Here is a 26,919-nt window from a genome sequence, read left to right as displayed (position 1 = left end):
ATATCAAACTATCTCTTCAAAATGAAAATGAAATATTTAAAAAAAATTGAGAAGCTAGAAAGATATTCGAAGACAACCTAATGTATTGCTGCTGTAATTATTCTCCTCATACATTTCCCTGCTCCTTTTACCTTCCTCTTCTTCCTCCTCCTTTCAGCTAAGTGGTATTATCTGTTTGGCATGAGTTCAACGATTTAAGAATACCAAAGGGGTTTTTTTTGTTTGATTTTTATGGGAATCTCTGCAGAATTACAAGTAGTCTTGGTGTGCAGACACAAACACGACCGCATGTCTTTATTATCTGTCCTCCGATAAATACTGTCATGGTACGTCAGTCCTCGCCGGTCGATCTATTTTTGTTATGTTCTCTCCCAGTCCCCTGCTTCCTTCTATGTGGGTATGTGTGTGTGAGTGTGTGTGGCCTGTGTGCTGGTTTACAGGCAACACCAGGCCTAAGGAGTTCCCTCGCTGAAGCCAGCCATATCTTCCACCAATCAAGATTCACGAGCTGCAGCTGATGATCCTCGTCAGCAGTCTAACAGAGTGGCTGGACTTCAGTTGACGCTGGAGTGACATCGTCAGCACAGCCCCGGCTCTGAGGTGTCTTTATCCCTCGTCCTGGAGAAACGTTAATCTAATCGTCACATCTTGTTTTGTTAGGAACCTGGGAAAGAAAGTTTGGCGGGAGCAGAGCACACCTGTAAATATTGTGTGTGGGATTTCACCACATACCACTGACCAAGAGCACTGCACAGGAGTCAGGAGTAACCACGAACAGAGTCACGACTTTGGAACAGTTTGCTTTTCAAGTCTCACTGTTCTTTTCACTCTTTGTGGAAAAGAAAGTGTACAGACACTTTGTATATACTTGTATCGACTTCCGCTTACTAAACAAAATCACAGTTAAAAATAAGTACCCTCTGCCCTGTTGTCCTCAGCCTTGGAGTTACTGCAGGGGACACCATTTTCACCAAACTTGAGCTTTGCAACGCGTACCATCTGGTTGCTTACCATCTGGTTGCTTACCATCTGGTTGCGGAGGTTTTCCAGGCTCCGGTGAACGACATTTTGAGGGACTTCATGAATCACTTTGTTTTTATTTACCTTGGCAACTTTCTGATGTTTCCGAAGACCCTGTCCGGTCATGAGAATCCTGTTTGCCTTGTTCTTCAGTGGCTACTAGAGAAACCTCTGTTTGTAAAAGGTGAGAAATGCAAGTTCCACATTTGTTGGTTTCATTGTAGAACAGGAGCAGCTCCGGGCGGAGATGGCCGAGATTAAGGCTGTGGTGGAGTGGCCCGAACCCCAGATTGCAGATTGAGTAACCACAAACTGAGCCACGACTTTTTTGAACTGTTTATTTTTTACCCTTCACTTCTCACTGTAAATAAATTCACTGCCTCTAACCAGGAAGTCCTGTGTTTGGGTCCTGTTCTTGCCTTCCACCTGACAAATACTCTCCAATCACACAGTCACAGAATATAAGCAGCTTTATCCATGTTGTTCAGTGTAAGACTGCTTCTCTCTTCTTATATACACAATAACAATATCAGTAGTGTTCAAAAATGCACAAAAGTGGGAATTTCTAACCCACAGCCACTGAATTACATCATAATACAATCAAAACTGTTGAGTCAGATGCAAGGGAAACAAAAAAAACCCCACAAAACAAACAGGTGGGTGTTTTTCATGGATGGATGCATATTTTTGGTCAGGAATTTTTCCAAGTACTAAGATTCACTTCCAGTGCCACCACACAGGATTCCTATCAGGGAGATAATGAGTGGTGACAGTGGAGGAGGAGAGAGAGGGAGCGAGAGAGAGAGAGAGAGGGCAGTAATGCTTTTACGAGCAACACCCCCACACACTTTCACACATACCCTGCATGCAACATCAGATCCTCAGCCACTCCGTGTGTGGATCTGTTTGCAAAGGGCTCGGAGTGTCAAGATGCCTTCTTTCAGCTGGCTGCTGGCTCTGTATCTTGCAGCACTAACAGGTAAAAAAAAGTTCCTCTTTACCCTCTTTGATTAGGATCTGCTCTCTGTGTGAAGACTTTTATTGAGCCACTGTGGCGATCAATATTTCTCTTTGTTTACAGTACAGAAACTGTCAAGTGGCGAACAGCTCACATGTAGGAGCTGCTGTTATAGGGACAGTTACAGTCTGCATGTACATACACTGCATGATTTAAGCACTTAGACCATTTAAAGAAGACTTGCATTTAAAGAAGTATATGCATTCTCCTCTGTCTGTGCCGGGTGGTTTTACTTGTCTGTATTTCTTTGCACAAAATTTGACTGCATAAACTCTGCGGAGCGGTTTTTGATCAGCAGTAACTTGGACATGACAGAATGGAGTATCTTGATTGATTGCACTTCTCTTGCTGGATGAACTGTGGTTAATGGGATTGATATAAACTCTGTGTGTCCAGTCTGACTCTTGTCCTCAAAGCCTTGAGTCACTTTGGTCCCGCAGATTGCTGTGACCTTCAGATTGTCCGAATAGATTTGGTACAATAAGCCCCTTTTAAAGGGAAAGATTACTTTAGACTAATCCAAAAACGTGCCTGCATAGCTCAATTCAGTCACTTGTATCACTTTTCCAAGGTCTTTTACCTCTGTGTGCATGCAATTTCAGGAAACACTGATGGTGCTGTTGCACGAGAATCAACTGAGAGGAACTGCTCTTTGACCCCACCGGTAAGATTAGCTTGTCAACTGAATGTCTATATAAGGGGATACTGTTGATTTCTTTGCTAAAATTACACAAAGGAAGCTGAAAATAAAGCTGAAGTCAAAGATGTGACTGATCCATATGGAGGAGTAGAGGCAGGCTGAATAACAGACCAAACCAGGGTCCAAAATATCTGGAAGCTTGTTTTTCACACCAATAACAATTGAACAAATGATTTTACTCAGCAAAAACTAAACATCAACTTAAACACTAACTAAAACTTCCAATCCCAGAGATCAGGACATGTTGCATGAGTTTTGTGCACGTAGTTAATGATTGCAGCACATGGACTGCAGTTAATGATTATGGAGGGAAATACAGAGATGGATGAATCAGCAGCTCCTCGAGTTTTTATTCAATCTGAAGATTTTTACTCTTGCTGTGTGTGTGTGTGTGTTTTGTAGTACCTCCCCAGCACAGCAGTAAACACCTCTCTCCAGCTGGAGGAGCTACGAGTGCAAATGCGTGCCATGAATATTTCTGCCTACATTATCCCTGCCACCGATGCTCACCTGGTACACATGCTGTCCATCATAATTATGTCATCTGAGATTAAAGCTCGTGTGTGTTTGTTGTGTTTGAGTTTGTGTATGCTTTTTTCCATTAGAGTGAATACATTGCACCACGTGACGCCAGGTTGGCCTTCATGACTGGTTTCACTGGTTCTGCAGGTACAATCCTTTTCTGTCTCGTCCTCCTCCTCCCCATGACTCACTCCCGACATCTTCGGTCACGCAGCTCCTCTGCTTTCATCCCACATCCTCGCCATACATCTCGCTCCTCATTCATTTGTTTTCCCTGCTTTCACTTGCTGCACGACAGCATGTCCTCAAATGTAGGCACTCGCCCTCGCAGTGGAACTTCCCTATGAAATGATGAGCTCTGTTTTCACGCTTTAACTGTGAAAGAATAAGAAAGCAGATGACAGTTCAGTAGAGCGCTGATTACACTCCATCAAACCTATGTGAAACTCTATTATGAGAAGCCATATTGTCTGGGTTTTTATTAAGATTCATTGATGGGTATTTGTGATGTGAGGGTGCAACAGTGGAATGATAATGTAAACCCTGATTATATATCCGCACCACATTACCGGACTGTTATCACTGTTTCTTGCTCACCCTCTCATTCAATCACACATACATCTTTTAAATTCAGATTAGCTGTCCAGTCACACACTGAGTCAACTCTGACATTTATAGTCATTTGTAATTCACTGTTGCTGCTGCCCTCTCTATAACGCAGCTGTTTTCCTGCCTCTCCTCAGGCACTGCTGTAGTTACCCTGAACAAGGCCGCTCTGTGGACAGATAGCCGCTACTGGGTTCAAGCTGAGAGACAGATGGACTGCAACTGGGAGCTGGAAAAAGATGGTAGGAGTGGTCCTATTTTGCTTACTTGTTATGACAACACAGCAACCATTCGATTCCAGTTAAATGTTTCCTTTTTTAAAAACCATTATAGCAGATTTAATATCAATAAACATCGCTCATTAACAAAAATCTTTAACACCGAAGCAAAAATTAAGACACTCCAACTAATGGGACTTATTACTTTTTTTAATAGCTTTTCATGACAGCCAATGTCATTCAAGGATTGCAGAAAAAAGAGGCCTGTAAAGGGCCACATACACTCACCCACCACCAGCCACTTCATTAGGTACATCTGTTCATCAGTGCGTTAATGAAAATATCTAGTCATCCAATAACATGACACCATTGGCTTTAATCACCCAAGCATGGTCAAGACAACTTGATTCAAGTGACATTGAGTGTGGCATCGTTGTTGGTATCAGACAGGCTTGTGTTGGTATTTCAGAAAGTCCTGATCACACCAAACACATCAAAGCTTGAAGCAGATGAACTATAGTAGCAAAAGATCACGCCAGCTGTTCACTCCTATGATCTGAGAACAAGAGACTGAGGCTCAGCAATTTACACCAGCTTCACAAAATTGGACAATGGATGATTGGAAAAATCTCTGTTGGTTTGCTGAGTCTCAACTTCTGCTAAGACATTCAGATGAATTGTTGTATCTGTTTCTCATATTACTTCTTTTCTTAAAAGGCTATGGTGGGGTTATGTGATATCTTCCTCTACTGCTGTGTATATGATACACATAATAAATATACTTACATTACAGCCATGTATGTATTAATCCACAGCTGCAAGTGCTCAGGATTTGCATTCCTGGTCGGGGAAACATTTGCTGAAACAGTTTTAGGAAATTACTGAGCAACAAATGCTTCTTAGGCTGCAACACAGAGAGAGGTAGGGGAGGCTGAAAAGTACTGTCAGGCAAATACGGGAAAACACATTAAATGCATGGCTCTGAATGTTGATCTGACCTCTGCTCTTCAGATAAGCAGCTTTAAAATTCAAATTCAGGAAGGATTTGCTAATATTAAGTATTACAATGAAAGGAGTTTATTCTTTACAGGAAAAATTCAGAAAACAATTCCTGCAGAGGTTCAAAGTTCAGGTGGGATTAAAAAAAAACAGCAACAAAAAAACCCAACAGCTGCAAAAACTGACCACTTTTTAGTGGGGTATTTCCAAATATCTGACTTGCATAGGCCCATCCACTGTTGCAAATGCTGTTAACCACATAATTCATTTGCACTGCAATAACTTAAGAGTGTTTTAAACATCATCATCAAGTCAAGTGAGCTTTCTAGATGGACCTTCACCCCAAAGAACCCCTTCTAACACCGACATTGAACCAGTTCGATTGGTCAAAGTTTGCTTTCAATGTTACAATGTATCATTTCATTGATAGAAACTGTATTTTCTGATTAACATTATTTGTGCTCATTTTATTTTATATTCTTTTATAAACCCAAAAGTTGGTTTTAAAATTGCTACAATGTTTTCCACCTTCTGCATCATTTTCTCAAATAACCTGACTGCGGTCTGTCATGTGTGATGCTCTGTAGTGTCCATCAGCAGTGTGGCAGAGTGGCTTATCTCAGAAGTGCCAAAGGGTGACGAGATCGGCTTTGATCCCTTCCTCTTCTCTCTCAGTGAGTCTCACGTTTCTTCCCCACCTGTCAGTCTGGCTTAACATCAATAAAGTGCTCACCTAAGTAGATGGGAAAATTATTGACAAAGCCTCCAGACGCCATGCAGACTGTTTACTTGTGATTGATTCGGTTCAGCGTGTGTAATCATCTGCAGTTTCCTCCATTAGAAACGCAGGGAGACTACAACATCAATCTGGACTCGAGCGATCGCAGCCTCAAGTCCATCACAGAGAACCTGGTCGACAAAGTGTGGAAGGAAAGACCGTCGGTCCCGCCTGACAACCTCACCCGCCTGCCTGACCGAGTCATACGTAGGTTTCCTTTATGTGAACGTGTGTTTACGATTGTACTGAGCACACATCTTTCAGTCTGTTGGTCTACCTGTGTGTGGTCCTTTTTATCTGTGTGCTGATAAATACCTGCAAACTGGACAGAGTGCAATAAGCCGCTCGCAAAACAGAGCCATAAATAGCATGTCGATGGTTTTACAATAGGCTGATGGATCAAATACCAACTTAGACTGGATGAGCATATTGTCCAGTTTATGGTCAGAATAGGCACATTGAATAAATGGAGAGCACCATAAACCTAATGGACTGTATGTGACTACAAGCTGCACAAAAAAGAAATCCATATAGCATGCAAATATTGTCTCATAGTTTAGACATGAAAGCTCGTTCTTCTGCTTGGCTAACTGTCTGGAAGAAGTCCATTAAGTAATGAGAAGCTTGCACGTCAGAGTAAAGGACCTATTTACTAGAAAGGCCTTGGAGTAGCCAAAGCATTATATTTGAAAGATCCATCAATCCATTTTCTTCCGTATTTCCAGCTTAGCATCACGGTTGAGCTGGAGGCATTCCCACCTGTCATAGGGTATGATGAGGGGTACACCCTGAACTGATCACCAATCTATCGCAAGATTAACAAATAGAGACAGGTGCTGCTGATCTACAATTCTAGTAAAACATTTAAGAGCTACAAGTGGAGCACTGAAAGCAATTTATTGATTTAAGATCATAGTAGTTAGTTGCTATAGGAAATAAAGTGAAGTTTTATGTCTGAAAAGCACAGAATACCTCATAAACCTTTGCTTTTGAGATCTGTTTAGAGTTACCAAAGATGCTTTTTCGCCATGAGACTGGTTACTCCCACAGATGGGTCACAATGTGTTGGATGCAACCCCATCAGTGGTATTCGGCCTAGATTCCGCAAGGTTTTGAAAAGACCAATAAGCCCCTGGATGATTTTGTAAAGAGAAATTGTCTACTTCTTCTAAACAGTGGAAACTGTTTGGATGGGATAGGATTTTTTTTCTCCCCATTCAGTGATTCAGTTTGTGTTGCTGTACCCTGGTTTAGTGCATCTGCATTTGTCCTTATTGACTTTGTCCAGCTCTCCACAAATTTCTCACCTTTCTGTGTAAGTCATTTCAAATGCTGTGCAAAGTAGACTTGAATTTCTGACAGAATTTCAGTAAGTTAGCAGGTCTTTTACGTCTGTTAACAAGACATTTTTGTCACTTACAAGCAGCGGAAGGAACTGCAAAAACAACTCTGGCATGCCATTAACTTCCTAATAGAGAAGGTGATCTGGTTAGCTGTTAGGTTTATATGGTTGATTGTCATTTATGCTTAGAAATATTCACTCATATATGCTTGGTTTTATTATCGATTGCATAATAATGGAGGTTTGATCCGTAGTAGTCTGTGGAGACTCTGTGCGCCTCCCAGAGCACTCTGGCATGCACACACAACTTAAGATCAGGAGAAAGGTTATATCTTCTCTTACTGATTTATGGTATAGCAAACACAAGTATATCTGTTTTAGTCTAAGTGCCTTTTGTTTAGATGAACTGCTGGACTTCCAGACCAGCAGGATTAGGGAAGTCGTTTATGGGGTCACATCTTGACACCCCCCCCCCCCCCCCCCCCCCCCCCACACACACACACACAGATTAAATTCTCATAGTAATAAACACCCAGATATTTACTGTGTAAACGAGCAGTGTGACGATAATCTGTATTGATTGTTTGACCTAAAAATGAAATACTGTTAAACTGTTAATAATCAAGAGTTGTGGTTAAAGACGTTCTGTTCGAACTATTTTGGCATTATTTGCTAATAATAACATTTGTTTTGTTTAAACCACATTATTTGTGAAGTGAAAATGTTAGAATCCCAGTATGAACAATTAAGTGTTGTTTTTCTTCACATGCCCTACTCTCTACAAACTCACTTTGAGCAAAAAGCACTCAGACAAGTCCAAGTTAAAATTGTAGCAAGCAAGTGCTTTCTATATAACATTCAAACATATTCCTACTCCAGTGGATGCATCAGAGAGCGACGTGGGCTTAGTATCTTCTAGATTGAACCATCTACCTTCCAATTAGCAAACGGCCTGCTCTACCTCCTGAGCTACAGCCACTCTTCGAGGATGGACAAAAGCACACTGTACGACAAATTAGCATCAAATGTGTCTCACTGGATGCAAATGAAAATTAAATATGTATATTTGTAGAGAGGACCTGGCAGGAGAAAGTGGAGCACATACGAACTCAGATGGGGGACAATCCATACAAGCCCACGGGCCTCCTGCTTTCAGCGCTGGATGAAACGGCTTGTAAGTAACTGCAATCTTATATATCTTATAATGCCGTTCAGAAATGCCTTAGTTAATTGTGGTGCATATTTATATTGAGCTACAACTGGATTACTGAGAAAAGCACCTGAGACATATCCTGCTCTAATGTATTCATTGCAGGTCTTAGACGCTCTTCACCACCACGAGGGCAGAATTTAAATTCCCCCCATTTGATTCAAGCTTATTTGAATGTCCAGAACTACATTCCCCTATTCAGCATGACAAGAAGGAAATATCAGTTCATTTTAAAGTCCCCCTGAATAGCTTTCCTTATTGCTCTTTTACTTGCCCAACATCCTGTCCCGACAAGCTACTCAGCTGCTGCATATAAATTAACCTGAAAATGTCTCAGATCTGTTTTAGATGTGTTTGTGGTCCTAACTGTTCAGTACCAGTAACAACATGCTGCCTACCAGTGACATGCAGCTGCACTGCATATTTGTTTGCTTCAGGCCTTGTTTTCTACAGTGTAACAGCACAGCAGTCAGTAGAAAACTGACTTTTTTTTCTCATTTCTAATTAATTAATTTCTTTAATTTAAAAACCTATGAAACACTACTAATATCGTGATTAAAATAAGGGTTCACTAAAGATGATTTGATTGCATTTTAAGTAATATCCTTACCTTTAGAGGATCTACAAATATTAAAAAAGACACATAGCAAGGATACCTTTGTCTAAAAGTATTTAAATAAATAATAAATAATAATAAATAATTACTATAATAATAAATAATTACTGTTGCTAAATAAATGTATTTGTTTTTCTGTCACATTCGTAGACTCTAAAAAAGCTTTTTTCACTTCCATTAATGTTCTTAAAGTATTGCTAAAGTACAATAGTTTATTTTAGCAGTTTTTGTGTTTTAAATACTTAATCTTCCCGTATGAACTAATGGTGAAGAAGTTTTAAGTTCTAAGAAGTTTTAACTTGTCGGTGTATTGGGCTGATCAGATATCAACTGAAGTTAAACTAGGGCCAGGGCCTGTCTTTCACGTCATGACATGTACCAATATGAAGCAAGTCAGTGTAACCTTTATTGGATGGACAACCAGCCAAGTAATCCATCCATTAGGGCTGGGTGATATGACCACAAATCACTCAATGTACTGGCAGACCATTGGGATCTCAGGTAGCATGTCTACTTGCAGAGAGCACCTATTGCCTGATGGAGGCAGTGTCGAAAGTAAGCCGGCAACACGTTTTTGATTCTGGAGAACTCCAGTGTGGCTCTCTTTCCTGTTTCAATGGACACAAGCACAATAAAATACAGATGAGCTATTTTTGCCACTTGTTTCTCAATTATGACCCAAAATGAGTGACTGAGCACAAAACCTCATCAGGAGAGTCAGCTATCGCCCCCTGCTGGCAATCAAAAGAATGCAGTTTTAAGGTACATAAACTTTATTTTCCATCTTCCGATCTGGAAGCCATGTCCATCTTTTATACTGTCTAAAGCTACCACTGGGTACAAAATCTTCACCCCACTAATGAACATGTTAACTTTAAAGAAAGTAATTGCAAAAAAAGAATCCTTTAAGATAAAGAATATTAGGATTAAAAAAGAAATCACTTAGAAACGTATTCAAACAATTTCTCTATATGTCAGCCTAAAATCACTCCTCCAGCTCCATCACTCCACACAGGTTAAATGATGTGATTGAATCGGAAATAAGCAAGATTTCTGCAGACTGAATTATACAAAGGCAGTCTACCCACAAACCAACACAGGAAGGGTACCATTCGGAAGACTGTTCGTGACTCCGACTTGAATTAGAGCCTGTTTTGAAATAGCAGCTACACAGAGAGAGTCGCGTAAGTCTCACAATAGATGCAAAGAGCGCTTCATGGCCCAAATTGATCCCAGTGAGGAAATAAATGAACTTGCTGACAGTGAGATGTTTTCTTTGTTTGTTTTTAGGGCTTTTCAACATGCGTGGCAATGACATCCCGTACAACCCTTTCTTCTACTCCTACACTCTACTCACAATGGATGAGATCTGGTAGGTTCATTTTTTTAGACACTACACTTCACCGAATAAAAATCGTTTTGCATTTCCTTATTTCCTATAATTCCCATCACAAATACCAGCTGCAAACCTATTATCAGTGGTTTATATATTATGTAAAAGGATATGCAGTATTTATTTCCCTTCACGTCATGTAACAGGCTCTTTCTCCACGTGGAGCGGGTGACTGAAGAGTTGAAGGTGTACTTGAATGCCTCTTGTGAAGGGGCCCTCTGTGTGCAGCTAAAAGGTTATGATACCATCCTCGATCATCTGAAGAACTATGTGACCAGGCCTGGGGTTAAGGTGTGGATCGGTACAGAGTACACAAACTACGCTCTTTATGAGGTCATTACACCACAGGTATGCAGACCTTTTATTTCCTTTTATGTGTTGCACAGCATAATTATGCCCACCGTGATAGTTTTTTATTTATTTATTTTTTATGTCTAACAATCTGTTTGCACTGCTGTTCTCGATGGAAGAGCTGTTGTAAATTATAAAGCTGCACTAATCAATTCTTTGGATCAAATGACTGTTTGTCTAATGCGTAATATACTGAAGAGAACACAGATTCATATTTTCCCAGTAAAACTGTAAAAAATAAACTAATGCATCTATTTTATTTTTTATTTTTTTGTCTGCCTACACTTATGGTGTCAAGGGCTCAAACCTGTCACAGCTCAGATAGGATGATAGTCTGTGACAGGGCTCCTTCTAAATTTACAGTGTGCTTAACTGAAAATATTGGACAGATGACCTATAAAATAAAACTGCAAAGGTTTATTGCTTTATGCTCATTGTAAAGTTGATGGCCACAGACTTCAAGCTTTAAAAAGTTGAGGAAGGACTAGCACTTCCTGAGCTATGAGAAAGATAATGCTGCAGACATAGTGTCTAGTTTTCACACACAATGTGTTAGTGCGCACTCTTTGATGGATGATCATTTGAGCTCCTTCCCAGGACAGCTCCAGCCACTCTCACACTCTCAGCCATCTCAGACTCCTTTCCACACACCAGCGCACTACTGCGTAAAATATCTTCCTGAGAACCGAGGGGGAAATAAATCTTCCCATTGACGTTTTTTGTGATTTCTTTTCTCTTTGGAGCTAAAAGAGGCCACCCAAGAGGCCAACACATGCGATATCAATGGAAAGCCCAGGATGTCCTCTATTTAATACATCGGGACTTGGTAGAGTAGCTCAAATAAATCAAAAGATACAGACTAAAAACAAATATCCATGACAGAGGACATAGATGAATGGGCTTGTTCTCAGGACCTGATTAGATCATTGCTGTCAGCTGTCCTCACCTGGCACTGCCAGAGCCACGAACCACTTCCCGCCACCACGTAGCAAAATTGAATTAACCCAGGGAGCCGTATGGCTTAACCTACAGCCCCCCTCACGAATTAGAAAGGAAGTCAGCTCCAGCAATCTGCACCTCCCAACCTATGGACCACTACTAGGTGGTTACTAGCAGTTAATCCAAGCATTGGCATCTTTCATGTTATGAAACCACTGCAGTGGGGCGTGGAATGAGCAGAGGGTGAATGGGCATCCCAGGAGGTAATAACGAACAGAGTCAACCCCCCATTGGATTGCCAGGCACTCTTTTTTGGGGGTTGATGCCAATATATTCAAGTGGGACTTCTGTTAACAATGAGAGGCACAAAAGGCTTCCTTGTTTAAAAACTTTTGGAAAAGCAAAAAATACGTCTTTAGGGGGGAAAGAGGCACAAAGGGCACTGACATGCGAGTGCTGTGGCCTCGAACATGTTAAGCAAGAATTATTTGTCATGTTATTTGCATTGGCTGCATGGGCTGTGGGTCTGACATGGAGCGTTGGAGTAGTTGGTTGCCAGTGTAGCACTTCCTGGGCTATGGGAAACCCTATCAGAACACGACACACAAAGTGTTTGCTTTATTGCGAACACTTTGATAGGTGATCGCATTTGAGCTCTTTCCCTGGACCGCTCGAACCACTCTGCTGCTACCTCAAACTAATGTGGCAAAGGGTGAAGGCAGGATCCTATCCTTAAATTTAGTGACTCAGGAGCCATCAGAACAGTGACAACCACTTCCTTCGTCAGTCACGGACATACTTGAACTCCATCGCTTGGAGCAACCAGTTCCTGACCCTAGAGTAAGCCACTCCACCCTTTTCCAATTGAGAACCATGACTTCAGACTAGGAGGTGCCAATTATCATTCCAGCCATGTCACACACAGCTGCAAACCGGGCCTTCACAGATGTGAAAAATAACTATTCTCTGTGCAGTAACGCCCCCCTGATATCACATATCACTATGAAGATCCCCATGTTCTTTAGTCAGACCATGTGGATTACATGATTTGAAAAAATGACTGGTCAGGCTGAGTTTAAGTACCCCTGGGTCTTGTTTCCACCTTTTTAAACAAGGCCTTTCTACTAATAAATATGTAGAATTTTACAAAATGGGTAATAAAAAATAATAATTAATAATCATTATTTTTTTGCATCATGTAGGACAAACTATTGACAAGTTCCTACTCTCCCGTGCTGACGACAAAAGCTGTGAAAGATGAGACTGAGCAGCAGATTTTACGGGATGCTCACGTATGTCATCCACTCAGACACGCATAATGCCTCCAAAGGAGATACTGAGTAAACATACATCTGAGTAAATGCATTACCCCATTCAAAGGTGCCTTTCAACATGCCATATGCATTTTTAATCTGCATCATTTTCATTGTCACGGTGACTCTGTGCAGGTGAGGGATGCCATTGTTGTTATCCAGTTCCTGATGTGGCTGGAAAAGACCGTGCCAGAGGGGAATGCGACTGAACTGACCGCTGCGGAATACGTCGACAAGTGCCGCAGGTGGGTGGGAACAGGGACGGCTGACATGAAGTATTTGAAGCCAACTATTTAATTTGAAAATGTAAAGTTTAAAGGAGTTGTTACACATGAAAGATGAGAAATTTTAGAAATTATGAAACTCAAACTCAAATTTGTAACAGTATAATTAAAGAATTATGTGAACGTCATTCCAGCAAACAGAAGGACAGCAGAGGCCCAAGCTTTGCCACCATTTCTGCAAGTGGACCTAATGCTGCTCTTGCCCATTACAGGTGAGATTAATTTTCATCCCGACATCTTTATACTCATTTTTGCATTTTTAAGGATGCATTCAAAGAAGATTACAGTAAACTATCATGCTGGATGCCAAAAATGACCTAAATGTTTGCTGAATCTTTTTAAATCATTGTGAGGTGCTCAGATATTCAAGATTTCATTGGTGCACTTTTTTTTTAAATGGATTATAAGATAAAAAATCAATCGGAATTCAAGTGTAGGCTTTTCCATTATGACCCAAGATGTTCAAACCAAAAAAAAGAACACAAACTAAACAACAAGGTCCTTAAAAAGCATAAAAGTTTAAGGTTAAAAAAGTAACAGAAGATTTAATTATAGGTCCCTTTAGGACCTTATATGATTGCGTAAACCTGACATTACGCATCTGGATTTGTAATTGTCTGTAGTTCCACAACAAGGCAGCATTGTAACATTTTTGTGGTATCATTAACTTGTTGCCGCTTTTGTTGGTGGTTGTGGTGTACTCGCAGCAGTCTTAACCTTCTTAAATATTTCACAACCAACATGACTTTTCCAAGGCATTTATTAAATGAATATTGTACCTTAGTATTTTTGCATGATGTTCTGTAGTTCTCAAAGCTGTAAAAATAGGATAACATTACTGGATTTTTTAAAAAAAGAAGGGGAGAAAAAAAACACTTAAAGCCAAAACAGGAACTTGTTTTTGCTGGCATGCTAAATCTCTGGTAGAATATCCTAAATATACATCCAAAATCTTCTTTTTGCATGTTTTTTGACGGGATCTTTTTACTCCTAAAAGAACTACTGAATGTACTGAAAGCTGGTTGAGCTAAGATTGTCACAAACTCAAGAAACACGTTTCCTGGAAACAGTCATGCAGAATCATCACCTTTCATTTTACAGCTCCTACAAATTATTTATAAACGTCCTCAGCTCACATGTCACATACTCGAGTTCTGATAATGCGTTCAGTTATATAAGGTGCCAGTCTACAATAACCATCATCTCAAGCCCCACCCCCCGAATGTTATAATATTATAGAGAGAAACCTCTACAGTCAGATGATATGACAAACAGCAAAGCATTTTGTAGTAAACTGTGGCTTTATAATTTTAATTCAGTGTTTTGTTTAGTTTTTTTAAGGGTCGAGTACAGGAAAAACACTGTCACAGAAGCTGATTCAGATTCACTGTACTGTGGGCAAGTCCCTTGATGGTGATGGTGATTGATTCGTAGTGTTAGACTGTTTGCAAGTCAAGCAGAATGAGCGGTTTTGTTAATCGTGAATTAAAAAATAAATAATAAATAAAACTAGAGTTAAACCAAATGACAGATTGTATCCAAGTAAGCCTAAACCTGCTCAACCACTGTGCATTGAAAAGTCTTGCTTTTTAAAACTGATATTGATGTCTGATTTGTATTGATGTTAAAAAGGGACTGAGTGTAGCACTTTTCAGTTTATGGGAAATCTGGAGTAATAGTACAGTATGAGTAATTACACCAGAATACTGCCTCAGATCTTCCTGGAACAAGACTAACTGAATGAGGCTTGTATGCAGAAACTGAAAAAATGTTGGAGTGCTTAGACTGAACACGCAAACACATTCAATACACTCATTTTTGTTTTTTTGCATTCAGACTGACATCAAAAGATGAGTCACTGTACTATGTGGACAGAATACCTGTACTTTACACCTGTCTGTGGGAAGTTTTGCCCATTTATCCACAAAAGTATCTTTGAGGTCCTGGCTCACAATTGCCATTCTAGTTCATCCAATCGGTGTTGAGCTTTGTGTGGACCCATCAAGTTCTAATCCAACCATGCCTCTGTGGGACTTGCTTTGTGCACTGAGGCAAAGACATGCTAGAAAAGGGTGTTCCTCAAAATGTTACCACACAGCTGAAAACAGAGAATTCAACAAACCCTGACCTGGTGTGGCATTAGACTGCCACACAGAGAAGTATGACTTGACACGCCACATAACTCAACTGCACCACTGTCCAGTAGCATCATGCTTTATTCCACCCCAGATGCTTACACAGGATTGTATAAGGCTTGTATGCAGCTGCTCAGCAATGGAAGCCCATTCATGAAGCTCCTCTCACACAGTTTTTGATGACAGAAAATGTTTAAAACTATGAGATTATCGCGTCAGCAGTAAGTTGGTGACTTCTACACACAGTTCCTTAGCTGTAACCTAGCTCTGTAAGTTTATGTGGTCTGCTACTTTGTGGCTGGGTTGTGGTGGTGGTTCGTTAACTGTAGTACCCCTTACAGTTGATTGTGTGACATCTAGGGGGGAAGAAATTTCACACATTGTTGCAGCAGTGGCATCCTATTATCGAACCGCACTCTTTAGAGTGACTCATTGTTTCACGTTTGTAAAGCAGACTGCATGGCTCTGCTGTGGCTTTATACACCTGTGGAAATGGGACTCAAAACACCTGAAATCAAATATTCAAAGGTGTGGCCATTTAGTGTAAATGTGCATATGTATTCTTAGGGGCTGTTTATAATAAACAGAATAGGTGTCAGGAGTCAGACACTAAACAGTCTTGTTTTTAAAAACTGATTCTGCTCTGTAATTGCAATCATCTGATTTGCATTGATTCGTAAAAAGGGACTAATTGTAGCCCTTTTCAGTTTATATGGTGAGCTAACATTATTAATGGGTAAGTACAGTATGAGTAACTACACTATGCCTCACAAATCTGACTGGAACAAGATCAAAGCTAACCAGTAGTCCCTGAATGAAGGCTTGCATGCAGAAATTGTTGGAGTATATAGAGTAAACTGTGGTGTTAGAATGAAGGCATTTTCCTTACAACTTATTTGTGGAGTTATTTTCTTTATGTTGCATTCAATCCTCACATCATAACCGTCATTCTCAGCACTCTTAGAAGTAGCAGATGCCCTTGATTTGAAGCAAATAGAAATGCATGCTCTCAGTCTTGTGTCAGGAATGCCTGGTTACACACAAGCATATATCACACAAATAGGTGGTGCGAGTGGTTTAGAGAGAGGTGCTGGTTCCAGTAAGGTTTTGATGAAAACATAAAATTATTTGACTGAAAGGTTTTTAGTCATTGGTTGCAGAGTTAAAGTGATCGAGTGGCTTTGCATGTGTTGACACTTTTTTGTCTTTTATAAAAATGAGTGTGTGTTGTGAGAGATGTTTTGAGAACTAAGCGTGAGGACGACTTTCCTGATGTGAGACCTGCATAAAAGGCATCGAGGAAAATCTGTAAAAGATGAGTAACTGAGAATATTTTTCTTTCCTCAACTTTTGTGCCTCACAAAATGAGGCCCGCACGGTCTTATTATAAACAGCCTGATTATATCTTTCTGAGCCTTAGAGCCCTGCGGTTATCACAAAATAACAATAACATTATTATGTTTTTGGATTTTTTGCATGAAGGCATTTTTTTTCTTTTGCTAATAGTTCAACACATTTGAAAAACACCAGCAAGCAGTGCTACTATCATTTCCTGTTTTTGTGCTACAGCCCTACAAAAGAAACAAACCGGAGGTTGACAGTTGATGAGATGTACCTGGTTGATTCTGGTGGCCAGTATCTGTGAGTAAAAATGATCTCTTCACACACTTCTGTAGTTTCATTTTATGTCACGAGCGTTTAAAATGAGTCACCGTGTCTCTCACTATTTTCAGAGATGGCACCACTGACATCACTCGGACGGTTCACTGGGGAAAGCCCACAGAAATGCAAAAGGTATTACTGATAGAGAAGATATGTTAATATTTCCTTATAATCAGTCTAATCAGTCATATAGCAATCAATCAACTTTGCTCCTTTCTATTTTTTTCAATATGCTAATTCTTTAATTCTTATTATTTTGTTCAAAACACAAGTTTCCTATCATTTACCACATGTCTTGCTTCACAGGAGGCCTTCACTCGAGTGCTGATGGGAAACATTGAGATATCCAGAACCATTTTTCCCTCCGGGACAAGAGGTGGGAATGAAAAATAAACACATCTTAAATGAAATCTTTCTGTTTCACCACTAGAGAGCCCCCTTCCTCCACCATAGACCATAGCTGTGAGTAGATGTAGCGTGTCTGGTACAGGATGTCTGACTGGAGGTTTTTGTTCATCATCAGGTGTGAACATGGAGATGCTGGGTCGCCGGGCATTGTGGGAGGTGGGCCTGAACTACGGCCATGGCACAGGTCACGGTGTCGGAAACTACTTCGGAGTTCATGAGTGTACGAACCTTTATTTGGAGATGACTTTGAGATGCCAAATATGCCGCGTGCTGTTTTTTGAACACTGTTTTATTTTTCAGTGCGTATATTGCATCTATGCATCACAACAATATCTCAGAAAGGTTTCAGAAAATGGGCTACACTGCGAGAGAAAGGGTTTATGCATTTAATCTTTCCAGTAGTAGTTACTAAGTATCTATCTGTGGATGAGAGTCCATGTCAAATGTGTCCCAGGTGTACAAAAACTTCGAAAAAGCCACAAAGTACAAGAATTTCAAGGAAACGTATAATTTAATAAAAAAGAGAAGTGGCACCAAATCTTCCACTAAATCAACCATGTTGAAACTGAAACAATTTAACGGTTATCCCACTTTGTCTTCTGCATTATTACAGATGCAGAAGACAAAGTGGGATAAAAAAAAAACCTCTGAAAGCATTACTTTTATTCCTTCCAGCCTCCGCAAAAAAGATGCTAGAGGGTATTAAAACACTTTGTTTAGTTATCACGCTTTGCTTACTTCTCTCCACCTTCTGAGTTAAAATGAATAAATAAATAAAATCATACAGTGTGTCAAGGATAAATAAAATTGGGCTGATTTTTAAGTGGCTGGTCCATTCTGTGCCCCAAATGGTGTTTAATTGTTTTTTAACAATATCAGGAGGAAATTATTCCTAATAGGGCTGAAGGTAACAATTATTTTCATCATCTCTCAACTGTTTAATATATAAAACATTGAAATGTCAGTCAAGAGTCTGTTGATCCATTTATCCATCTACTTTCTTCCACTTATCCAAATCAGAGTTGCAGTTTGGCTGGAGCCTGTCCCAGCAGTCATAAAACAGAGAGGCAACCATTCAAACTCACATTCACATTAATCTAACATGCATGTCTTTGGACTGTGGGTGGAAGCCCAGGTACCTGGACAGAGCATGCAAATCCACACAAAAGGTCCCCGGCCAGCTTACAGCCTTAGCTAAATGCCTGAGATTACTATATTATGGATGTCCACAGCGACAGTAATGTATGACAGAGATACAAAGATCATAAAAGCTCGCCTTTAACTTTCCAGAAAACTATTCTCATCAGTCTCAGCTGTATGTTCCACCACATTAACAGTGTTAAAGAGTAAAAAAGCTGAAACTGAAGTCTGACATTTTGGCTCATGAATAATGACCTCTGATAATTCCTCTTTAATACTTGATATCCACTGACCAGCATGATCATGAAAATACACTTTAGGTTGCATGATGTTCACAAGCTTCCAATGTATATATTGTAGAGTAAATCATGGAGAGGTTTATTTGTTTTTCTGTAACGTAACTTGCATTTTAATCATGAGTTAATGTAATGTATCCCCAGGGCCTGTTGGCTTCCAAAGCAACAACATTGGCTTCAGAGCCGGCATGTTCACGTCTATCGGTGAGTTTTATTTTGTAAAGTTTTTCTGTGCAAAATGTCAAAATCCTGAAAAATCGCTTGATTTTGCTCATAGAACCTGGATATTATAAGGAGAATGACTTTGGGATCCGGATTGAAGATGTTGCAGTGGTCGTACCGGTTCAGACAAAGGTGAAAATTAAGTGGTGCCTTATTGATAATCTGGAATTATATCATTTTTTTTAATGTAACGTGAAGGTAACGTTATGTGGATTTTCTTTTCTGTCCTTCAGTATGGAAATAACTACCTGACCTTTGACACTGTATCACTGGTTCCATATGACAGAAAGCTGATTGACATGTCACTGCTCAGCTCAGAGCAGGTAAGAAATTGCATCTCATTGCATAATCAACTACAAGACATTTGCCTCCAATTTCTGAAAATGAGATACAAATATGTGCTGACGTGAAGGCATAAAATGAATGCTCGGCTGCACCTCGGTGTGAGTTTACTTCCCCAAAACTAATTTCTAGTTTTAATTTGTAAATACCTTTGGGTATACAAACCTGTCATATCAGAGGCTCTTTTGCCTGCAATACCAATGCTGGTTTCCTCTTAAAATCCCCCATTATACGCTTTAAGCTGCAGTTTGTCTACGGTTCACTGATCAAAACGCTCTGTAAAGAAAACAAAACCACGTGTGAAATCAACTTCTGTGTTTTGGCTCTTCTTTAGAAGTGGAAAATGTAAGAACTTGTTATGCTGCTTTTTTTTTTTTTTTTTTCAAATCAAGATGACATTAACTTTTGATAACCACAAACAGATGTTACTTTTGTAGAGTTCATGAACGTTTAAATCCTGGTATTATTTAAATCTAGTGTATTTTTGTGCACTTTAAAGCAAATATCCCATGAGCAGCAGTTCCCTGGTTAGAAATGTCTTGTTGATGTTAGAGAAGAATTGTAAAATATAACCACTACAACCAAGATATGCACAAGAGCATCTCTGAATGCGCTTTGAACCTTGCAGCAGATGGTTTACAGGTGCAGACCACACAGAGTGCTTGCCAGGAGACGAAACTGAGGTTACAAGTCACACAGATTCACCAACATTGGATAATAGAAGATTAGACAAATGCTGTCTGGTCTCAATGTTTGCTGCAGCATTTGAATGAATGCATGAATCAGTCCTGTCTTGTATCACTAATTGAGTACACGGGATGGTGTAATAGTGTAGGGAATTGTTTGCATATGTATTCTTAGGGGCTGTTTATAATAAACAGAATAGGTGTCAGGAGTCAGACACTAAACAGTCTTGTTTTTAAAAACTGATTCTGCTCTGTAATTGCAATCGTCTGATTTGCATTGATTCGTAAAAAGGGACTAATTGTAGCCCTTTTCAGTTTATATGGTGAGCTAACATTATTATTAATGGGTAAGTACAGTATGAGTAACTACACTATGCCTCACAAATCTGACTGGAACAAGATCAAAGCTAACCAGTAGTCCCTGAATGAAGGCTTGCATGCAGAAATTGTTGGAGTATATAGAGTAAACTGTGGTGTTATAATGAAGGCATTTTCCCTACAACTTATTTGTGGAGTTATTTTCTTTATGTTGCAGTCAATCCTCACACCATGACCGTCATTCTCAGCACTCTTAATGCAGTTCTCAAATCAGGAATGGTTTTTGCCCACCCATCCCAAAAGCCTTCCTCATTTTGAATTGTTTCCGGGGCCCCACGGTATGAACTGAGCATCGTTTAAATCCAAAGCCTACCTAAGTATTGTTGCTCACCATGTTCATCCTTCTGTGGACCTTTATGACAGTGTCTCAAAATCTCTCACATGTTGCCAGATAGCAAGGCTCTGTACCTTTGAACAGCAGTGTTTTAAGTACAGTTTCTTGTGAAGCCCCTTAAAACTGGAGTGTACAGCACAGACATACAGCACGCAATCGATGGTTGCCCAATCGATGGTTTTGTAGATTGTTTTGCATTTTGCCACAGGAAGGATTGTTTTGTAAGTCCTTTAAAAATGGATCACGTCATTTGACTGGTTGTGCAAACTGAATTTCATCAGAGCCGGAAGTCTAAGTCGTCAGTTTCACAGACTTCTTACTGAAAATTATCTTTTCCAGAGTCCATAACACTCCAAAATGAAATAAAGTGGTTCATCTGAGGAGCAATGACGATACATTTTTTAAAATTTATAACGCTAAACATTTCTGCGTAATGACAATAGGCTGACTGTGAGGAAAACTGAGGAACCACAGGATGTTCATCATGTGTTGCATAAATGAATCATTACGTGCGAACACTTTCATAATGTGCATTTATTTCTTCACTAAAATAAAAAGGAAATTCTGTTTTATCCTTGTTAAGCAATTTTGGTTACTTTGGAATAAAGCTTATTAAATTCAGCTGGAATATTAAACAGTAAACATTCAGTAAATGTTCTTCTCTCACCAGCTTCACTGGCTGAATAAATACTACGAGACAATCCGGAGCCTGGTGGGTGCTGAACTGGACAATCAGGGCCTTCATGAGGAGAAGGACTGGATGCTTAGAAACACGGAGCCTTTCGCTGAGATTGGCTCGTCTGCCTCCGTCTCTTCGTCCTCGCTGACCCTCATCGCTCTGGCTGTCGCTATGCTCCACAATATCGTCTGAGCATCTCCATCTCCACTGCACTTACTCCATTCGCAGCAGACTTGCACACTGTTACTCCTATGCAGTCTCAGTTGAGCAGCTATACCGGGTTGAGAGATGCAATTTAACTTCTTTTTTTTTTTATTGAAAGATGTATTTAATAATTGAATTATGTTGGTAAATGTTTGATGTGGAGTTTTAAATGATTTGTTGTGATAATTTAGAGGTTTTAAACTGGACATTTGTATGACCAGATAATATTGTTTCTATTTTATTAAAGTAAAGACTAAAAAAAAAGGGTTTGTTAAGGAACTTGCAAAGTGGTTTTATTTGTTTCTCACCAGTCTACACTGAAAAAAGGGACCATGTTGGATTTACTTAATTCAATAGTGGACATTGGTTGCACACAAGTGTTTTTCTTTGGCAGAAACTTAAACAACTGAGTTCAATCAACACAACTTATTCATATTCAACAAACCCGTGCATTTTGTGTTGATAAAACGCGATTGAAACATGTTTAGATGAAGTAAGGTGAGTTCTTGGAATATTTTAATCCTTTGCAATTTTGTCATTTTATTTCAACACTATTGAATAGCTTTTACCCCAATACTACATGGCCACTTACATACTACTTAAATACTTAAATACTACATGTTGTCTTCATATTACATAATGTTCAACAAAGTCTAGAGTCTGGTTAACATTGGAATTGAATGGATCTAAAACGACTAACGGCCTCCTTGCTGCAGAATTTCCATTTTTATCCAGGTTGCAGGGGGGGTTTGGGCATAACCCAGAAGTGATAGGATAAGAGGCAGGGTACAGCCTGGACAGCTCACCAGTCTATCACGTAGAGACAAACAACCATTTGCACAATAAACACAATAAATAGCAATAGCATACACGTGGCGTGTGTGTAGTTGTCTGCCTCGTATAACTCCAGTGATTTTCCTGCAGTTTGAAATCTCCTGCGATTTTGTGAATTTCATGAGTCCAGCAACTAACCACTCTTACTAGATTGTATCATGTGATCTCAACAAGAACAAATTAAGTTGTTGAATTTCATACAGATCTTACATGATTTAATTACATTCAAGATAGAAATGTGAAGTTTTTGCATTCAAATTACAAGGTAGACTTTTTTAATGTAACAACCACCCACCGAAAAAAGTAGAGGCGGCTGCTCGACTTGACTGAGATGGATGCCTTCCTCAAATCACGATCACCCAGAGAATACAGCACAATGAGGCAGCAAAAACATGGAGTGTTCCTGTACTGAAATAATACACTGAAATATCCTATTTATATACTGTAAGTGTTCAGACCCTTTGTTATGACACTGAGCTCTGGTGTGACCTATTTCCATCAAAGGTCATTGATATGCTTTTACAACCTCCAGTGTCTAATTAAATTTAGTCAGCGCCAGCTCTAAGAGGGTTTGTGCCAAAGTAAAAAATGAGCTTTGAGGACAAGAAAATTGTCTCTAGATATAAGAGATGAGTTTGTCAAGGCACAGTTCTGGGGAAGGATGCTAGCATCAGCAGTATGTGGTCCAGGTAAAATAAGTAATTGGGACAGAGGGCCAATGCTGAACCCTGTGGTTACAGTTGATGAAATACAAGAAGAGGAGAGAGAAACCTCCAAAAGACAAGTGTGCAGAAGCATGATGGACACCACCAGATGTTAAAGTTAACAGGTTACCAGGATGTTTTTATTTTACAGAAGTAGTCAGCCTACCTTGCATATATTTTATATGTAAATGTTTTATTTAATATGAGTTTTTACTGATCAACAAACTGCAGCAGTGACACAAAAAGAGTTGACTGGTGATTTCATACATGTTTGTCTCTAATTTAGAACATAACCAACTCTGGAGCAGCATAAGTTACCAGGTTGATATACCCAGGTAAGAGGTGATTTAGTTAGTAGAGAAACCCAAAGATTAACTGTAAAGCTACGCTGCTTTCTTGTCCAAACTGCTGATTGGTACCCAGGAAAATAAATAACAAAAACTTAAATGGACAAGTGGCACAGAGGTGAGTTTTTAACACACATTTTGGAGACAGTAGCTCATATTTGTAGTTATTTTAGGTTGCATTTGGCCTGAATTGGTAGCCCTGATGCAGTGTGAGTGCATAAACTTAGCCACAGGTCAACCTCATATGGGCCAAATGTCAGCTGTGCTGTTGTGTGTGTACCACATCTAGCCCACGTAATGTTTTTCAGATTCAAAACTGAGCTAAAAGTGAGATAAACAGCTCAAACTTTGCAACTAGAAGAGGTTCATCAACTGAATAAAGACATAAAAGAAGACTTTTTTTTTGAGAAACGTGAATAACGAATGCAACAAAGTGACAACATGGTTTCTGAGTATCTGACTTCATGAAATCTCTGAATCTTTTTTGCCAAATGCCATTACCCTGGACACACAAACACGCACACACATGATTTCGTTGTTGTGGACTCTCCTCTGGGATGATGCGTGTTGGTGAAAATGCTCATATGAGTGCTTCACAACAAAACTAATCACGTGATGTCCACCTCTTTTTTTACTATGTAAATGTGACATCTTAGCTCACTTCCCCTCCGTATAAGCCAACGTTCCTGTAACTGGCTGCCACTTGCAAACAGTATATATGCTGTGCTCATAAATATGGCTATGTGACAGGCATAACTGCATTAGGGAAAACCCCAAGGGATGTGCACGATATTCAAATATTTAAGTAGTCATTAAGTTATTTTTTTGTTTTTTTAAGTAACCATTTATGCAAATGTTTTGTGTTCTTAATGGTGCCTGGCAGACATTAGTTTGCTACTATCACACAAACATAACAGTAATGGACCAACAAGCTGTTGGGCAGCGACCAACAAAAATAAAACCAACAAAAATAGAGTTCAGCATGTGTGACATTGTGATGAAAGATATTTCTATAAATAGGAGAAAACACAAAGTCAAAGAATGAAAGCTGTCAAAAGTTTTTTGTGTGAAATCCTTCAAAGAAACCAACAAAAAATGAGGTCCAGTGTAAACGCAGGTGAAACATGACTTTCAAATACAGCTCTTTGGGAATTTAATCGATGACACAAAAATATAATTAATTAAACTGTTAAACTGGATGCCACTGTCACTTTTCACAAATTCAAATAAAGAAATAGGAGTGCATGTTGTGTTTTGGTGACAGGTATTGCATTGTGATTCGCTCATTTTTTTTATTCCACTATCCAATGGATGATCATCAGATCACTCTGAATTTTTCCAGAGAGTTGTCTTGACTGTACCTCAGTTTTTCTAACCGCAGCATAAAAAGCTCTAATCCAGTTATTTAAAGATGTAGACTTATCTGCTTCTCATTAATCATCTTATTAATGAAGCTAAAGCTGTGCCTGTTTCTTTCACAGAAACTGTGATCACTAAAGGGAAAACCCCCAAAGTTGGAGATGTATGAAAAATGTACCACCATTTTTCCACACAAGTGTGAGAGGGCCTCAAAAAGTGTTGGCAGGGCCAAAACATGTGAGCTACAGTAGTAGTACCATCATGGTGTTGTAAAACTAACATAGGATGTGTTTTTTTTACATGTTTCTCACTTGAGCAGTATAAAAGGTGCAGTATTCTAATCTGAAATGCTGTACCTATTTCCAGTTTTTCTAGCAGAATACAAAGAAATGAGGAGGGACTTGAGACGTTTGCACAGTACTGTATTAAAATTAACTGATCATATAGGTGCACATTTAATGAAGTTACTTCTCCAGACAAAGGCACAGGAAAGTAAACAGTGGCTGTAAAATATATTAAATGAGAAATATGCATCTACAAAGAGAATCAGTATTTGACTCTGAAAAAGTCACAGAATAACTGATGCCAAAAAGGCTACTTAGGGCACACAAATTCCCAATGCATGAAGTTCTTCATTAAAAAATGACAACATCTGAAATCGAATCATAATCAAATTCAACCTGCAGCTTCACATAACTGGACTCGTGGTTCAGCAGCTTAGAGCCGCTCCTGCTGGTAGACTTGGGTTGCTGGGCAACTGTTCTGTCAGCGTGACTTGAAGGTGTGAAGACAAGCGTCGACACTTCGCACCCTGCATCTGCATCTCTGGTCATTAAAAGCACATGACGGAGCCTTTCAAAGACAGAGTCTGATTGCTCTCAGAAAAGGCGTTTTCATCCACTTTGGTGAGCTTGTGGTGAAAAGAAGAGAAGAGGAAGAAAAACTATGCGATCATTGTTCTCTATGATAGAAAGATCTTTTATGTTTACCATGTATTTACTGTTAAACACTCCCATATTAATTTAACACAAGTCTTCCGCTTATCACTACAATCCAAGTAGTGCTGCGTATTTAAGTTGAGGTACATACACACCTGTGGACTTTGATCTCTTAAATCTGACTATGAGTAGTTATTCACCTTCAAATAACCCGACCCTTTAGAAGAGCTCATCTTGGTGTAGTTCCAGACTAACTGTGATTCAGTGAAGGCGTATGCAGATGAAGTTATGTCAGGTTGAGGTGCAGATCTGAGCTACAGCCAAGCGTGGTCTGTAATCTGGAAACACTAAGAGTATAAAAGATGGATGTAGCCACCTCGATGTCACCCACTGCTTATTTATGTCTCTTTTCTAAGAGCATTTCCTTTGTTGCTGTCTTGGTGTTTTGGCTGATCTCAGTGTGGAAACAACCTGCTGTTAGCAAATGAGCATTATAATTTAATGTTTTAGTGAACAAATCTCATCAGTAAGCAGCCTGAATATTTGTAGATTTCACTTGGATTTCTCACTCTTTGAAAAAATGTTGGAAAAAAACTCATAATAGATGGACAGGCTTGTCCATTTTTTTTATGTGTGGAAGTAGAAAGTTGGCACTCAAGAACCAAACCCTAACCCTTGTTAAGGAAGAGAAATAGGGAGTATTTAAAACCAAACCAATTTATTTCTTAATTGTGATTTAACATAACATGATCTTCCATCCATCCATTATGGACCTGCAACCTATCCAGGTGCCACGTGCATCCTTATGTTTGAACATGGTGTTCATTATGGACAAACTGTTATTCGTACAAAAAAAAACTTCACAAAATTCAGGTTCAGATGAAGCAAGCCATTTCTCCAAATCACACCTGTTCTGTCATTGAAGTCTCCCAGTAGGACAAT

General features: G+C 39.5%; 1 protein-coding gene across 2 annotated transcripts; it reads left to right on the top strand.

The window, feature by feature from the left end:
- Positions 1-659: 659 nt before the first annotated feature.
- On the top strand, positions 660-22,054 carry xpnpep2 (X-prolyl aminopeptidase (aminopeptidase P) 2, membrane-bound). 2 transcript variants are annotated; one of them, XM_026145704.1, is made up of 21 exons: positions 660-1,204; positions 2,641-2,702; positions 3,141-3,251; positions 3,344-3,407; positions 4,004-4,108; positions 5,671-5,757; positions 5,925-6,068; positions 8,276-8,377; positions 10,320-10,401; positions 10,569-10,770; positions 12,915-13,004; positions 13,161-13,270; positions 13,444-13,521; positions 17,014-17,085; positions 17,178-17,238; positions 17,413-17,482; positions 17,630-17,734; positions 19,095-19,154; positions 19,228-19,304; positions 19,406-19,495; positions 21,583-22,054. In XM_026145704.1, exons 1-21 carry the CDS (start codon positions 1,081-1,083, stop codon positions 21,781-21,783), a joined length of 2,097 nt encoding a protein of 698 aa, XP_026001489.1. In that variant the 5' UTR covers positions 660-1,080; the 3' UTR covers positions 21,784-22,054. The 2 variants fall into 2 exon arrangements, with proteins under 2 accessions (XP_026001489.1, XP_026001481.1); XM_026145696.1 differs by lacking the exon at positions 660-1,204 and adding an exon at positions 1,753-1,999.
- The last annotated feature ends 4,865 nt before the right edge of the window (positions 22,055-26,919 follow it).

This window comes from Astatotilapia calliptera, chromosome 2 (assembly GCF_900246225.1).
Source record: "Astatotilapia calliptera chromosome 2, fAstCal1.2, whole genome shotgun sequence".
Taxonomy (NCBI): domain Eukaryota; kingdom Metazoa; phylum Chordata; class Actinopteri; order Cichliformes; family Cichlidae; genus Astatotilapia; species Astatotilapia calliptera.
This window is presented reverse-complemented; position numbering and strand designations above follow the sequence as displayed.

What these genes read in the sequence shown, in the direction of transcription:
- xpnpep2 (XM_026145696.1), top strand. Translation starts at nt 1,780, where the DNA reads ATGAGTGGTGACAGTGGAGGAGGAGAGAGAGGGAGCGAGAGAGAGAGA. An exon ending in ACTGCTCTTTGACCCCACCG is followed by an intron (nt 2,703 to 3,140) that starts GTAAGATTAGCT and finishes TGTGTTTTGTAG; the next exon opens with TACCTCCCCAGCACAGCAGT. An exon ending in CTCACAATGGATGAGATCTG is followed by an intron (nt 10,402 to 10,568) that starts GTAGGTTCATTT and finishes GTCATGTAACAG; the next exon opens with GCTCTTTCTCCACGTGGAGC.